Here is a 17,528-nt window from a genome sequence, read left to right as displayed (position 1 = left end):
AGTCACGTTTTCTTTCTTTTATAATTTCTCTGTTGGAAATTATTGGTTTTGGAAAAAATGACATACTGAAAATGGTCCCATATGGAGATCTTTATTTCAGAATCCATCCTTGGGTTTTTTTTAATCCAAATGTTTCCAAAAGCTAAACAGCATATAAGGAAACGATTTGTGATTTACACGTCTGTGATTTACTTACAGTTAGTCAAAGTTGTCCTCTTTTACCCCTTTTTAATATTTTCAAGCTCGAAACATCAGAAATCAAAAAAATATAATATCTAGCTCTTACATAATGCTTTTCACCTGTAGATCTTAAAGCACTTTACAAAGGAGACAAGTATCATCTCCATTTTACACATGGGAAACTGAGGCGCAGACAGGTGAAATGATTTGTCCAACGTCAGCCCTCAGGCCAGTAACAGAACAGGGAATAGAACCCAGTCTCCTGATTCCAGTCCACTATTCTATCCACCAGACTGCATTGCATCCCCATGATGGTGGACACTTACAGATAAGATTGCAATAAAGGGTAAGTGATATTTTTAATTGTTCACTTAACTACTTTGCATGGTTTCACAAGGAAAAAACATTAGGGATTTTTAACTTTTGCCATGTACTCTGCCATGTACTCTGTTCTAATTCCACTCTGTCAGTCTGCAATATGCTACTTGAGTTGACTCTGCTACATCTCAGTTTCAGTAGTGGTTTCAGCTTGTTATTATATTGAAGGAAAAGAAAGAAAACATAACCACCTTTAAGCAATGTTTTCAGAACTTATTTTAGCTGCATAGGCCTTCCACGGAAATTAAGTAATGTAATATCTTTTACTTCTAAGACCCCTCTGGTTTCAGCTATAGAATATGCAGAATAGTTTGAGGTCTGTCGATAAAAATCTATCTATGGGTTTTCTACCTGCCCATCACCGAGCCATGGCCTTGATTTTGCAATCATTCAAGTATGTGTAATTTTATTACCTCACCTACCTTTGTCTCTCTAATATCCTAGGACCTACATTGTACATTTATGCCGTAGTCCCATTGAATCAGAAGTATAAAGGAATCAGGAGCATAAATGTGCACAGAATCCAGCCCCTAGTGTTCCCCGGGTATATGAAAAGTGCTAGCACCACTGTAAATAAATAAGGCTAATGCAATCTAACAAACGATGCATCACACAATAATTAACCATGATAAGGTCACAAGGGAGCGGCTGCTCAAGCCTGTGGATCTGGGCACAGGCCAACTCCCTCAACAGCTGCTGCGATCCTCCTCCACCTTTCTCCTTCCAGGGGGCCAGATCGGTTTGGCTCAGGGCTGACCTAAAACAAACCACAGGCGAGCCAGGAAGTGGAGGAGCATCTGGTCTCTCGCCCTGGAACGCAGCCGCGTCCGCCGCCAGGGGTCGCCCCGAGCCCTGGGAATAGCGCCGCAGGCACGCGGGGCTGGGTTGGCCGGGGGGGTTCTATTGCTCGCGCGTGCCGGGGCCCGGGCCTTGCAGGGGGCGCGCGTGGGTCCCTCCCGCGGGCAGCCGCCGCCTCATGGTCCGGCAGAGGGCGCCGCCCCCGCCGCTCCCTCCCTCCCCGGGAACTGCTCAGAGCCGCGCCATGGGGAGCGCGGTGCGGAAGGGCAAAGCGGTGCTGCCGGCAGAGCAGGCTGCCCGCTCCCGCCGGGAGCAGCCCCCCGGAGCAGGTATGCACCAGCCGGGGGGGAGCTAGCGCGCGGCGGGCAGGGAGCCGGCTGCAGACAGGTCGCTCTATGCCCATGGCCTGCCCGCCTTGCCTGGCGACCTTTCCTCCGTGTGTGGCTAGTGATGGGGGGGCGAGATCCCTTCAAGGGGGCTGGTGTGCAGAAGGCGCCAGGCGCCCGCCCCAGGAAAGCCCGAGCCCGTTGTCGGTGCTCCCCCCCGCCTAGGAGCACCCACAGCCCCCAGCTGCTTTGCAGACTCTTGGCCGCGCACACACAGGTGGGGCGCGAGTCTGGCCGTAGCCGGCTGTCTGGCGCGCTGCACCGCCTCTCACAACACCCCGCACCCGCAGCCCCCCTTGGCAAAGGCCGCTTCCTCCACCGCTCCAGCCCGCGAACAGAGAACAGCGCGCGCTGCTTTCCCGGTCAGAGAACGCCCAAGTCTCCGGAGCTGGAGCTAAACATGGAGGGGAGGGCGGCACACAACACCCAGAGCTCTCTAGCTCTCTCTCTCTGCTTGAGTTTCCTCCTCCATCCCTGGCGTGGGACTTCTTAGCTTTGTCGGCACCGGAGTATGTACGTGTTTTTGCAGTGTAAACCTGTTTAATGACTATGGAGCACATGGGTGACTCCAGACAAGAAGGCTCCAGTAATAATAGGTTTCTAACATTTAACCGAAGACATTGAGCTGTTTTCTGTGGTTGCTTATACTTGCTACATCCTTCTTTGTCCGTTTTTGATCTGGTTTATGTGAAACAAAGATGATGTGGTTGGTTCAGTTTCTACCTGTTTATGGACTGATTCTGATAACCTGTTTTCTTGTTCTGTGTCTGTACAGTACCTAGCACTTCTAGGTGCTCTTACACTACAAGTAATTGATGATGTTGATGAATAGTACTTTACTCCGTTAATAAACTAACTTAAATCAGTGAAGCTAGTCAGGGAGTACAATGCCGATGAATAAGGATATCAGAATCTAGCAATTGGGATTTACAAGCATCAGTCACCGTGTGCAAGATTCCTAGAGTATATGTCCATTTCACAGAAACTCTCATCACCATAAATAGCACCCTTGATACTAGCACTAGCAGAAGAGAGGGCAAGTTTTTGAAGTGGTATGAAGACTGAATTGTCCTCTCACCCATACAGTTAGTCCCTCCAGGTTAGGATTGAGGCCAATAGTAGGGCAGTGTGAAGAAGCTTGCACTTGAGCTGTCCATTTTGTACTCGTTCTATGGGTAAATCAAAGCCAGGACTTCCATCTCCGGTGTTATCAGCTTGGCACTTAGCATGAATAATACATTCACTGCAAAACTGTAAGAAGTGATTTTAAAAATGTAAAGGGTTTGAAATGCCAAATGGATGGGAATTTAATAATATAAAAAAAATAAATAAATAAATAAAGCCAAATATAGTAAAAAGGCAAACCAGCAAAGCAAAAGGCATTTTTAATAGGACATTCAACATTGCATATTTTTGGATTATGGAAAGTTTTTAATCCACAGCCCTCTCCCTGAAGTTGGATAAGGGTTGTTTTGTTTTTGTTTTAAATACTTGTTGCCATAGAGCATTTTTATATATATGATACTTGGAGAAACATCGGGACTAAAACACTTTTGTAGTTCTGTAAAATAATGTAAACCACTTTACATCTGTTTTATACAGTACATGAAGCTTCACAGGTTCCCCAGAAACATAATGCAGAGAGGAGATTTACTGAGTGTGGAAACTCTCAGATTAAAGACCAAGCAAAATGCTACTGGCTACATTAAGCCTTTAGGATCCATTCTGTAGAAGAGGCATTGTGAAGGTGTGCTGCTCAGAGAGCCACAATTCCTCCATCTTCTCTTGTTTCCCCACTTGCTCCAGAAAGTGGGTGATTTACTGCACCCCTTTCTGGGATGCAGCAGACCTCTCTCTAATCCTAGCAAACTCTTCCCAGATGGGGGTTATGCTTGTAAATTGTGATAATTGCTACTGAATGGTGAAGAATTGCACACATCCTATTATATTTTTTTACCTTGTCTTGTCCACCCCCACCCTGACCTGTTTGTTAGTCTCCTCCACATGTTATATCTTTTAGGTTCTAAACTGTTGGAGTGAAGGACGGTCATTTATGATGTTTATACAATGCCTGGTGCAATGAGGCAACTTGTATATGGTCATAGATGCTATCATAATATAAATGTTCAATAATAATCTGCTGTCTGGGGGATTTGGGAGTGGTCAGACAGGTCCACACTGTATATTTCTCCTTGCTATAATGGGGTGGAGTGAGGGGAATATTGGATTTGCAGCCTCTACTCTCTCCACTCACACTTGCGATTGCAATCCAGGTGGGTCCTTACTGCCTTGGGTGGCTGCATAGGAAAAGGGCACAATCTAGCTCTAAGATAAAATTCCACAATACAAGACCATGGATGCCGAGACATTCAGAAAAACAGCACTATAGGAATTCTAGGTACCTCCCTTGGTTTTGACAGCAGAAAAACAGATGTCGCAAGTCTGAATTGATTTAATCTGTGCAAATTTTCATAATTGTATGATTAAATCCATAGGAATGTGTACATATATTTCTTCTTCCTTTGGGCCAGACTTTGCCACTATTACATCAAGTAGTACCTTATTATGTGAAGAGCCCCACTGAAATCTGGTGAAGTGCTGCTCATTGTGAGCCAGGGTGGCAGAATCTGGCCCATAATTCAATAGATCTGCATGGCCGTTAACAAATAAATTAAACTGGCAAGTCCCTTCTCCATGGAGCAACAATGGAAGGGTTGACCAACACACGGAAATTGCACTGGTTTAACTAAATCTGTTTCTAAATCAATTGAGTTAAATCAGTAATCAAATTAAGCTAAATCTGTATAAGGCTCCCTTAAACCAATTTAAGAATGTCCATACAAGGAGGTTGCACTGGTTTAGATAAATCACTGTAGAAACAGAATTTAGTTACATTGGTGCAATTTCTGTGTGTAGACCAGCCCTAAAGCTCTGATCTTGCACACAGATGTGCCAGTATATCTGCTTACAGGATAGGAGCCTACAGAAGACACAACATAGTGGGGGCTGATAAATGGAAGGATGAGGTTTATTACAGTAAGATCTCATGAGACGTGCCTATTGTTGTGGATGAATCTCTCTCCGTACCATTTTAAAAAAAACATACCAAAATCTGAGCTAATGTGTGGAATTAAGGGCCTGGCAGAAGTCCACATTGGAAGTTTTTATCTCAACTGGAGTAATAAAAAACTATTGAACTGCTTAAGGTGATGCTGTCAAGCCAGCCCTGTTGTGCTCCTACTTGCAAAGCAGTGTTCCCGCAGCACTGATTAGGAAATCAAAGGAGTACTGCTGAGGGTTCTTACTGCTCAGGTTTCTATTAAGGTATGACTTGACAAGCCAAAACAATCCCACCTAGACTACAACACTGCCAGTTAACACAACTTCAGACATGTTAGCCTGACTCTAAGGGCTTGTCTACACTCACCTCGGAGATTCGGCGGCAATCGACCGGAGTTACGCAAACTACGCAAAAAACTTGCGTAACTCCTGTCGACTTCTGTGCTTCTCTTCTGCGCACTGTTTTCACTGCACTGCGCTGACGGGAACCGTGTTCTCATCAACTCAGCGCTACGCCACTTGAGAAGGTGGTCTTAATACGTCGATTTCTGGATCGACTGAGCAGGTCTTCACTGACTGCTCAGTCGATCCAGATAAGTCAATCCGACGGCAGCGAATTTGCCGCGGTCAGTGAAGACCTACCCTAAGCATATGTCTGCACTTCAAGCTGGGGCTGTGATTCCTAGCTCAAGGAAACATACCTGCTAACGCTGATGGAACTAGTATGCTAAAAATAGGGTGTAGCCGCAATGGTGGGAGGGGCTAGCTTCCCAAGTGCATGCCTTTGGTCACAGACAGGTACGTACTTGAGGTGGTTAGCCACCGCGGCTACACTGTATTTTTAGTGTGAATGTGGCTCCTTGAGCTAGGAATCACACCTCCAGCTCAAAGTGTAGATATACCCTTACCAGGACTTTTTAACAATGTTAACATGATTGAAACACCACCCCCTTTGTATCCACCAAGACAGGGCTGCAGGAGTGAGGGGGGTGGTGAGTAGCATAGAATAGATAAGGTAGATTAACGGGCAACTCTTTTGCATGACAGCAAGTAGGGATAATTTATTTGAATTTTGCATAACTTTTCAAAGAAATAATCTGATTATTCTTTGTTTACCTAGCTTTACTTGCAGGACAACTCTTAATCTATTTTTCTTCTTCTTTTGCATAAGCAATCAGAGCCTAGGGCAGTTAGCTTCTTCCATACTCTTATCGCTTCATACACTTACCATTTATCATACCACTTACCACTGTGTATACAGGAAGAGCAGGAAGTGAAAGCGTGTGTATGTGTGTGTGTTTGCTTTCTTGGAGGAGATTGTTAGGGTGGGTGTTGGGCGTGAGCATTCCTTTATTCCCTTTCTGTTCCAAAACCCTTTTACTGTTGTCATGGAAATCGAAGTAATGTTCAAATGGGGAATTACTGTCTTCCTGTAAGATCAAGAAGGATATTTAATAAAACAAACAGTGCCAGTAATTAGCAAAATTGGCAAGGAAAATTATGTACACATGAAAGGTAAATTGATGTAAGAAAAAAGTGTTTGTACTAGTAAAATTATAATATACTATAACACTTTTTCTTAAAGGCAGATGCTCTTTTCTTTACTTATGCTTTTATACCAAGGTATTGTAGAGTCTTCAAACAGTAAGTGGCTTATTGTAACACACACGTGTGTGATTCATTTTGTAGGTGCAAAGGGGTGACAATAAAGAAAAAGTGCCACCATGGACTCCTTATGTTCCTGATGATTTTCCTGGCTTTTTGTTGTTTAATGCAATTTTCTGTTTTTATTTGCTTTTTAAATAAATAACCTAATACATAAAAACGCTCTATATTCAAGGAACATGAAGGTTGCAAAGTCAAGCACTCAAGAGTTATGAAATACTAGAATTAAGGTTGCCTGTACAACTTTAATTCAGCTGCATTGGAGTATGGACTGTGATAGTGTCTTTTAATTACATGATGTCACAGCCCTGATCAAATTGATCCTGCTGCACACTCACCCCACTGCTGCTTAGACACACATGCTGGGCCTGTGTGCTTTTTTCTAAGCTCCCTTGTGTCCCAGTGAGGTTTCAGCCCCTCTCTCTGGCCTCTCTAGCGCACTTCCTGGGCACAGGCACTATCCCTAGCTCTCCACAGACAAGCTGGAGGATGCATTCAGGCAAGATCTGTTCAGGTGCTGATGGTCTTTAAGAACCATCCTGTTCAGAGACACTCAGGCACCCTTCCCTGTCTCCTTGGTGTTAAAGTGTCTGAGGCAAGAATACAGTAAGGAGAATCATAAGGACTTAAACATACAGAGTTCATAATCTCAAACAGAATTCCTAAATTGCACAGAGACAGATTCCCCAAATTGTCACACATGATCGCATACTGTATTGCCCATAGGATCTCCCCCACCAAGCTTCATGTCCTCATCCCAATCTGGTTGCCACCCTCTCCTCCACATCCCTGTCCAATTGTGTGGTGCTGAGAGTCTTTTGTTCCCAATTACTTCAGTAGGAGTTGAGGATTGTGCTCTTGGGACTCGATTCCTTCTCACTGAGGTGTATGGAACATTCTAACTGGAATCTTGGAATGAATTTGATGTCAGGCCCTTTGTGGGTAGAGTTGCAAAATATTGTTACCATTAAAAACCATTGTTGCAGATTTTCTTGTACGAATAATAGCTGGCAGAGCCACAAAATCCAATACAACTTCATGGTATAAAGATAAGGGGCCCAAATCACTGCTGTGTTACACTGGCATAAGCCTAGAGTAACTATACTGAAATCAGTGAAATTACATCAGCATGAAACTGGAGTAACACAGTAATGAATTAGGCCCAAACTCATTTTATTTCTCTTTGTACTGTTTCCTGTAGACATTTCTGCCATATTATTGTATGTGTAGACTTTTAAAATATAACAATAAACAATGCTTCATCGCTGTGTTCACATAGCATTACTGTAGATAGATTCAAGTTTGCAGACTCTGGGCTAAATTTTGCCCTTGTTTACATCAGTGCAATCTTAGGTCTGATCTACATCTAAAATTTAGGTCCATTTGGCTATGTCACTCAACGGTATGAAAAACCCACAGCCCCGAGAGACATAATTAAGTCAACCTAAGCCCCAGTGGAGACACCACTAGGTTGATGAAAGAATTCTTCTGTTGACCCCTCAAGGGGGAAGGTTTTCTACAGCAACAGAAAAACCACTTCCATTAGTGTATCAAGTGTCTATGCTACTGTTGCATAGCTGCAGCAACACAACTGCAGCACCGGTAGTGTAGGCATAACCTTAAAGACTTCAGTTGTAACTGAGAGCAGGATTTGTCCCTTAGTATATGAACTGTCAGCACATTTGCTTTCCAGCCTTGTGCTCATTCAATATGCATGGTTTTTTTTATTCCTATCTATTTTGTTCAGCCTTGTTAAAGTTCTTCAAGAGTTTCGGTTATTTCACATTTGTATTAACCTAGATAAGTCACTTGGCATATCATCTTTTAAATGATTTCTGAATAGATGCGTTTTGTAAGCTGGATGATGAAGTAATTGGAGGAAACTGTTGTGACAGCGCACCTCTTCAGTCATGTCAAGGCTCAGCATTTCTCCCTCTGGCAGTGGGGGACGGGTGTCTTGGGTAAATCAGTCCTACTCCGGAGGCTTAGTTCTTCACATTGGTTTATTTTCAGAGGAAGCCCTAGGGATTGCCCAAAGGGTTCTTTAAACAAAAGCCACAAAAAAAAAATTGCATTTCCTGATTCACTGCTGTATGCCTCTTCATATGCTGGCTGCCAGTCGCCAGCCCCATCTCTAGCCCACTAGGCTGGGAACCAAAGCCCCCTGTCAAAACAGAAATAAACATAAGATTTCCCTTATAGAGAAAAATAGATCTCTACCTAGGAAAAGCCTTATTGCACACAACCCTTCTGCAGCTTGCTTATCATCATCCCTCCTCTCCCTGGAAGAGGTTTTCAAAGGTCACAGGCTGCCCTTAATTAGACTCAGGTGCCCATAATTAACCAGAAGTAACCTTTCAGTTAATAGGAGAAAGGGCTTTAACCGTTCTAAGGCTGATGAACTGGCCTTCAACCATCCTTCCAGAACTACCAGATCTGATTTTGTCACATATTCCCCACTTTCCTCAACTCTGGGCTTGGGGCAGGAAAGAGTGTATTCTTGATAGACCATCAGCATTGCCATGTCTGATTCCAACCCCATGCTGTACACTGAAATGGAAGGATTGTAGTGAGAGGAATGATCTTTTTCTCTTGGTTCCAGTGCATCCACTTCAGGGGAGCATGGTCCATAACAAGGGTTAATCTCCAACTGAGCAGATGGTACCGGAGGGTTTCCATGGCCCACATTTTGCTACGGGGCATTCTTTCTCCACTGTGGTGTATTTGTGTTCTCTGGGAGGAAGTTTTCTACTGAGGTATGAGACTGGGTGTTTTTCCTCTCCTACCACTTGAGGGTACAGCTCCCAACTGTACTTTGGAAGCATCCGTTTGAAGTATGAACTCCTTGAAATCTGGGGCTATTAGCACAGGGTTACTGCAGTGGGCTGCACTGCACTGGATCTTTTTACTATGTCTAGGCCTTTGGCCTTTATCAGATTTGTTAGAGGGTATGCCTGGTGGTGAAGTGGGAAGTAAAGCATGTGTAGTCACTTGCTATCCCGAGAAATGCTCTGACCTCCAAAATTGAGGACTGTGTATTGATATAAGCCTTTTGGCATAGAAAAGGTGGTCTTCCCTTTAGCAATCTCTGCCAGAGGGATTTGCCAGTATGCTTTGGTCAGGCTGAGGGTTGACAAGAACCTAGCTTTCCCCAACTGGTCAGTTAGCTCATCTATTTGAGGTATGGGGTAAGCATCAAACTGGGACACCTCATTTAATTTTTGGAAGTCATTGCAGGACCTCATGGTATCATCTGGCTTACATACCAGAGCGATTGGGCTAGACCACTGACTGTGGGACTTTTCAATGAATCCCAGATCTTAACTTCTTAATTTCTTAACTTATCTCATCCCTCTTTGACCTCAGGAATCCCATATGGTTTAATCTTCGTATTCACTCCTGGGTTCATGATGATGGGCTTCCGTGTTTCTGTCTGACTTCTCTGAAAAGCATTTTGGTTTCACTTGATCATTTTCATGACTTTTATGCGCTGTTGAGGGGTGAACTCTGGAGATATTTTTACTTGTCCCTGAGGTTTATCTTCCTGGGGTGGTGTCTCTAGGGGGACCATATAAGCTTCTCTGTCTTGCCGGTGCTTTAATAGGTCAATGTGGTAAATTTGCTCCTTCTTTCAGCAATCAGGCCGTCGAATCTTATGGTCAACCTCCCCAGTGGCTTCTAATGTTTCGTATGGCCTCTGCCATCTGCCGAAGAGCTTGCTTTCCAATGTGGGCACCAACACCATTACCCAGTCACAGCCTGGAATTTCCAAACCCTTGCTTGTTGCTCATAATAGCCTTGTTGGGCCTTCTGTGCTTTTTCCATGTGTTCCTGCACTATTGGAGTGACATGGGATATTCTGTCCCATATCTGCATCACATGTTCAATGACATTCATTCCTTGAGTAGGATGTTTCCCCAGACCCACTTCATGATGTCCAATATGCCATGGGGTGGTGACCATATAACAACCTGAAGAAAGAAAACCCCCATGGAAGCCAGGAATGCTTCCCTTGTAGCAAACATCTGTTAGGGTAGCAAGGTATCTCAAATGTTCCCTTCTTGACTCACTACTTTCTGTATCATGCTCCTCAGTGTTCTGTTGAAGTGTTTGACAAGGCCAGCAATCTGTGGATGATGAACCAAGGGGCTTGAGGCCCATATTCAAAGCATCGCACACAGGTCCTTTATCAACTTTGACATGACGGGAGTCCCTTGATCTATCAGAATCTCCTCTGTTGGGATCCCATTTATCTTGACTATTTCTTTTCTAATATTTTGATACAGAGAATCATTGGCCTGGTCTTGTCCCAAATTCTCATACGAGGGTCTGATATGTCCAGACTTGAGGGGTTCTATTTCAGTTTCACCTACCGTATTGGTCTCTTGGTGGAACTTGGCTCAGCCTCAAGTTTGGTAACTCTCTGAGTTGCGTTTCTGCCTGTGGGATGAGACTGCTTACCCACGAGCACCACCTTTTCATTCTGGGCTGAGATTTTGGTCCCCAGTATTTTGACTGCTCTTCTTTCTCGTTTAGTCTTCTGGGATTTCCCAGTTGTTGAAAACAAGATGGAATCTAATTCAGAGAAAATGAGAGGAGGGCTATTTACTGGGTCACAATCTCAGCCCTGGGATTACTGCTTTCCCCCAGTCCTTCTTCTAGGAATAGATTTCCAAACCCTGGGAATTCTCATCCTATGAGCATGGGGTATGGAAATTTAGGGATTATCCTGTCCTCACCCTTGTTTCCCTGAACCTCTTTTTGTACAGGAATTGCAGCATAGTAATTAACTGTCCCATATACGTAGGTTATTCCTGTGTGTTTGGTTTGAGACAGCGGGTTCCACTCCACCACTTTCCCAGAGATCAGCCTGACTGCACTCTCTGAGTTTACTAAAGCAATAATCTCTGTATTATTCATTCTAATCAACTGTGTTTATCTATGTGGAGTCATAGCAACTCCTGCAAGGTTGATTAAGCCACACAGATTCTCACTATTACCTACGTTGCACTACATTGGTTCCTCAATATTAGGACACTGAGCTGCTAAATGCCCTAGTTCCCCACAAGCATGACATCTATACACAGCCCAGGGCATCCCCCTTATTCTTTGAGCTATTAGGTGTTATCCCATGGCCTTCTCTCCCTGATTCCCCAAGTCCCTTTGTAGGGCCTCATGGTGCCCTTCAGCATCCCTTCTCCCCAACTGAGTCCTACCCAGACGTTCAGAGATCTGGACCTTGAGTACTGAGACTGGCTTCATGGTCCAGCACATCTCTTCTCTGGTGGTCCCGAGGAAGTTCTTTGGTCATTAAGTGTCTCTGTACGAGGGTGACCAAATCATCATAAGAGGAAGGGTCATTTTTGGCCAGACCATCCTCTTAAATCTGGTGCTAGTCCTCTCAGGAATCTGTCCAAAACCAAGAGTTCCATAATTTTTTCCATGCTGTTGGTCCTGGAATGCAGCCATGTGAGATGGATCAGGTTGAACAGTTATGATCTTGATGCTTTGCTCTTTGGGTATCTCCACTTGTGGAATCTCTGGGCCCTTATGGCTGTAGACACACCAGATCTTGCCAGTATTTCAGTTTTCATCTGGAAGTAGTCTTTAGCCATTTCTGCTGGCACGTCATATTATGCCTCCTGGGCCTCCCCATGTGGGAAAGGAACCAGGAACGAGGATACTGGCCCTCTGGTTTCGAAGCCAGGCCTCAGGTAGGGCTGTTCTTTCAAATGTGAGGAGATATGCCTTGATGTCATCCTCTGCCATCATTTGTAGATAACTGCTAACCAAGTTCCATTGTGGCCAAATCCCATAGGAGTCAGAGTTTTTAGTTTATTACTATTTCACGTAAGGTGACTTGTGTGACACTGTCTGGATTAAGGGTACCATTTATGATATTATTTAACATCAGTATTTCAAAATGACAATCATTCGTATGAGATGTGCCATGTCAGGTACCGTTAAAGGTTATAATTTGGTAAATACTATGATATTGTTTATGTGTATGTGTCATATTTGTATTGGAAGTTATGGATATGTTTGAAGTATCTATATTTCAGCTTGTGTTGTGTTTCTGGGTGACACCCCAGACAGGATGGCTGCAGTACTAGCCTGCTTAACGGTCCATTAAGGGAACTCAAAGGTACAATAAGCCCAGGGAAACAACCCAGGGGCTACATCTTGTGAGTCACTGGGATTTACTCATATGACCTTAGACTCCATCTTGATCTTATTTCTGTAAATTTCCACAAGCAGCATGGCAAAGGGACATAAAAGGCAGCTGCACCACATTGTCTTTAGTCTTCAGTCAGTCTTCATGCCTGCTTCCTACCTCTGGATCAACTCCTCTGTGACTGAGACCTATCCAGGTACTGGATGTACACCAGAGAGACTATACAAGCCTTCAAACTCCTCAGTTCTCCTGAAAACCTGATATATATGGACTTTCAAATCATTTTTATGTATCTGATTGCTTTAATCATATAACACCTCTCACTTTATTTGTTTCTTTTCTTTTATAATAAACCGTTAGTTTTAGTTACTAAAGGATTGGCTGACAGCGTGGTATTTTGGGTAAGGTCCAAACTTATATTGATCTGGTGCTGTGGCTGACTCTTTGGGGTCAGGAGAACCTTTTTGGTAAAGAGCATAGAGTTTTAAATAACTTATCTCTTTACTGGACCTAGTGGCTGATTTGGGAGCCTGAGGCTGAAATGCAGTAAAGGGGGCTGTGTACATTTTGTTTTAGCTTCTTGATAACCAATGTGGGGAATCAGAAGCACTGTTTGTGGCTGATTAGGAAGTCTGACTTCAGTGTCACCCACCAGCGCCGGGAGAAACTTCTCTTCTTTTGCAGCCTGCCCTCACCTTGGCATTTTCAGGTGGTTTACCCTAGGCACGGATGGGTACTGGCCCACTGGTCTCAAAGCCAGGCCTCATGCAGGGCTATTCTTTCAAATGTGAGGAGATACGCCTTGATGCCATCCTCTGTCATAATTTTTTTTGTAGATAACTGCTAGCCTTCAGGGATCGAGTTCCATTGTGGCCAAATCCCATAGGAGTTGGGGCTTTTAGCTGTATCACTATTTGACGTAAGGTGACTTGGTCCAGTGCTGCCTGGTTTATCAGCAGTTGGTTCGTCTCTTGCTGTGTTCATACAGTCTCCTTCTGCGCAGCCGTCTGGACTTTGGTAGACCGTGTTGTTCTGCAGTGGACATTCTTCGTCCATTCTTCTAAATGGTTTCCCTTGCCCCGGGATAGTCTGCGGTGCTGAATCCCACCTCAACACTGTGTGTGACGACACACTTCTTTCATCACATCAGGGCGCAGCATTTCTCCTCTGGCAAGGGTGCAGGGGTTGGGGTAAATCAGTCCTACTCCAGAAGTTGATTCATGATGGTTTATTTACAGTATTTACAGAGGAGGCCCTAGAGTTGGCCCAAGAGCTTCCTTAAACAAAACCAAAAAAGATTCATTTCCTAACTCCCACTGGAGTATGCTCTTCATATGCAGGCTACCAGTTGCCAGCCTTCCTCTCTAACCCACTCTGGGTGCAGCTATGCTGGGAACCAAGACCCCCTCCCCAAACAGAAATACAACATTTCTCTTCTAGAGGAAAAACAACTTTTATTTGGAAAAGCCTTTTGCCCTCACTGCACACAACCCTTCTAAAGCTTGCTTCTCATCCCTCCTCCCCTCTCTCCCTCACTCCACCTGGAAAAGGTTTTTAAAGGTTACAGGCTGTTCTTAATTAGACTCAGGTTCCATAATTAACCTGAGGTAACCTTTTTAGTTCATAGGTAAAAGATCTTTAGCCATTCTAAAACTGATATACCTGCCTTCTGAGGAAGAGGGGGACCTAGGCGATAATTTCTCATGCACCACAGATACACGTTACAAAATTCTAAGCAGTCTGATATTTTTTGTACAACCCTTCCAGAACTGTCAGGTGTGCCTTTGTCACGCTGTTAACATTTGACAGCTTCCACATTGCAAATCTCTAGGAATTGGACTCTCTTCTACTTCAGACTCATTTGACTCCTAGCCTCAAAACACTTTCAGAGCTACTGGGAGACTGCCTAAGAAAACTTGGTTTCCTTTGATCACGTTCACTTTTGATACCTGGTTGATGGTACTCTGCCTTTTGTTCAAAGTACTTTCCTGTGTTTGAGAATCTACCGTGACCCTTGGTAATAGGTCCAGTGATTAATTATTCTCATTCTTAAAAAAATGTATGCCTTATTTCCAGGCAGAATTTGTGCGGGTTCAATTTCCAATCATTGGGTAGTGTTATACCTTTCTCTGCTAGTTTGAAGACCTCATTATTAAATATTTGTTCACCAGGTAGATTCTTATAGACTGTTATCAAGTCACACCTTAACCTTCTTTTTGTTAAGTTAAATAGAGACTGAACTCTTTGCGTCTGTCACTATAAGGCATGTTTTCTAATCCTTTAATGATCCTCATGGCTCTACTCTGAACCCTCTCCAATTTATCAACATCCTTTTTGAATTGTGGGTACTAGAACAGGACATAATATTCCAGTAGTGGTCGTACCAGTAACCTTTCGCCTCCTACTCAAAATTCCCGTTTCTGCATCCCTGGCTCACATTAGCTCTTTTGGCCACACTGGGAGCTCATATTCAGCTGATTATCCACCCATAGCCACTAAATCTTTTTCAAAGTCATTGCTTTCCAGATTAAAGTCATCCATCCTGTAAGTATGGCCTACATTTTTTGTCCCTAGATGTAAACATTTACCCGTATTAAAACACATACTGCTTGCTTGCATCCAGTTTATCAAGCAATCCGGATCACTGTGAATCGGTGACCTTGTCCTCTTCATTATTTGCCACTTCCCCAATTTTTGTGTCATCTCCTGATTTTTTTCAGTGATGATTTTATGTTTTCTTCCACGTCATTGATAAGAATGTTAAATAACATACAGCCAGGAACCAGTTCCTGAGGGACCCCATTGGAAACACACCTACTTGATGGTGATTCCTCTCTTACAATTATATTCTGAGAGCTATTAGTTAGCCAGTTTTTAATTCATTAAATGTGTGCCATAAGAGCTAGTTGTTGTCAGGGTTGCCCCAGATTTGTGTTGACCACAATCATTATGAGCAGCAAAGCAGGAAGCCCAGAAATGCAGGTCATCTCAAACAAGTGACTGTGACTAGTCCATTTAGAGTCTGTATTGTTTGTTTATGCCACTTACAGTATGCTGCATCTTATTAGTCATGTTAAAATGATCTTCCTTTGTTCAGAAGTACACTTTTTATATAAAAACAATAATTGATAGGGGTATGTCCAAAAGATCATGAAATGTTTTATATAGGTTTGAATTTTATTAAATGTAAAATATATTTATATTTTAACATTTGTATCTATATGAAAGATAGGGTTTTTTCCTATTACACCAGAAATGTGTGTAATGCTTTATAAAATACACAGTCCGAACCATTCTAGGACCTGATCCTGCAAATCCTTACTCGTGTATGTAGTTCTTACACATACAAGTAATCCGTTTTAGTTTGTGGGATTGGGTTCTAAATTCAAACATGACATTACCAGGCAAAAATAACAAATATTAGGGAGGTAATGGAAAGACAGGACAAAGGATATCCTTAGTTAATGTTTGTACAGTGTTCTGAAAATAAAAAACACGATGTCCCAGATCCATAAAGGTGTTTAGGCTCCTAACTACCACTGAAATTAATGGATCAGAGCTTATGTGCTAAGAATCATTGTTGTTACTTCTAGGATGGTTTTTATAACCTAATGTGTGCTATGAAGCTTTTTATGAGACATATTATTGATATGTGTTATAATACAAAGCTACAGTAGTTTTATATTTGTTTATTTTAACCAGTTTTGTTTAAAATAAAATAAAATAAAATAAAATGGAAGATGGAAATGTCCAGATACTGGAGTAAATCAATATTAGTAAATAAAATAGTAGTACATTCTATCATTAAGAAAGGGGCATTACTGAAGGTTAGGAGCTGTTGAATTAATTGCTACAGTCTTGTTCTATACTAGGCTTGTGTAATTTATGTTGTGAATACTTTGGAAACATTTAAGATTAGCACATAATTTATTTACCTTCATGTAAAACATCACCATTAACATTAATTAAAGCCTCATGACTAAATCCCCATGTGCTTCACTGAAAACGTGCCACAGTCATGTGGGAAAAGAATCTGAAAAAGGCTTGTCTCTCTCTTGGAAGCCTGATGCTCAGCTGTTGATGATGAAGATTTCGATTCAGCAGTGAGATCTGAATAGGTGGACCCCAGTAATTAGGCTCTGCAAGAATGCTGGGATCTTCCTGCATGGGTCTGATTTGATTGCAGGAACAGAGCCAAATCCTGAATGCTTGCCTCAGCTGTGATTTCCAGGGCAAAAAATACGACTGGTAAGGGTTTTTCATAAAATGTCATGCATTGAAATCCTGGCTTCATTGGAGTCAGTGAGAATCTTGCCCATGGCTTAAGTGGGTCCAGGATTTCATGCTCTGAGGCTGCATCTGTACTTGCAGCTAGGGGTCTGATTCCCTGCTCATGTAGACGTAGTCGTGCTAGCTCTCATTGAGGCAGCGCACCTGAAGTGGTGATATGGCTGCGGTAGCACCAGCAGCTGTGAGCGGCAGCACAGGCTAGCCATGCCCAGTATGTACCCAGGGGATTCAGGTGGGTTGGTACTCAGGCAGCTAGCCCATACTGCCACTTACCACCGCCTATGCTACTGCGGCTACACGACTGTATTTTAGCACACTAGCTTGATGAGAGCCAGCACAAGTACATCTATGCAAGCTGGGAAACAAACCCCCAGCTCCAAGGATAGCCAGACCCTTAGACTTTGCCTGCGGGTGGGTGAGAGGGGACAGAGAAGGAGCAATGGAACAAGGTGACTAAAAACAGGGAATTGTTTTTATAAAAAACCAAACCTTTTGAAATAAATCATTAATGTTTTATTTTCATCTGAACCTCTTATCAGCATGTGATCTTTATTGTAAGCCATTTTACAATCTGGTGTTTGGTTACTCTACTTTGT

General features: G+C 43.1%; 1 protein-coding gene across 3 annotated transcripts in view; it reads left to right on the top strand.

The window, feature by feature from the left end:
• Window positions 1-1,533: 1,533 nt before the first annotated feature.
• Window positions 1,534-17,528, top strand: part of TXNRD1 (thioredoxin reductase 1) — a 56,287-nt gene continuing 40,292 nt past the window's right edge. For all 3 annotated transcript variants that reach the window (XM_067536066.1, XM_067536065.1, XM_067536067.1), the window contains exon 1: window positions 1,534-1,685. In XM_067536066.1, the coding sequence (XP_067392167.1) occupies window positions 1,535-1,685 (151 nt within the window). In that variant the 5' untranslated portion in view covers window position 1,534. The remainder of the gene's footprint in view (window positions 1,686-17,528) is intronic.

Source organism: Emydura macquarii, unplaced genomic scaffold, assembly GCF_026122565.2.
Source record: "Emydura macquarii macquarii isolate MOO-44397 ecotype Brisbane River unplaced genomic scaffold, CSIRO-AGI_Emac_v2 contig_3530, whole genome shotgun sequence".
NCBI classification, from domain to species: Eukaryota; Metazoa; Chordata; order Testudines; family Chelidae; genus Emydura; species Emydura macquarii.
Note: the sequence above shows the minus strand (reverse complement) of the source record. Positions and strands in the feature narration are given on the sequence as shown.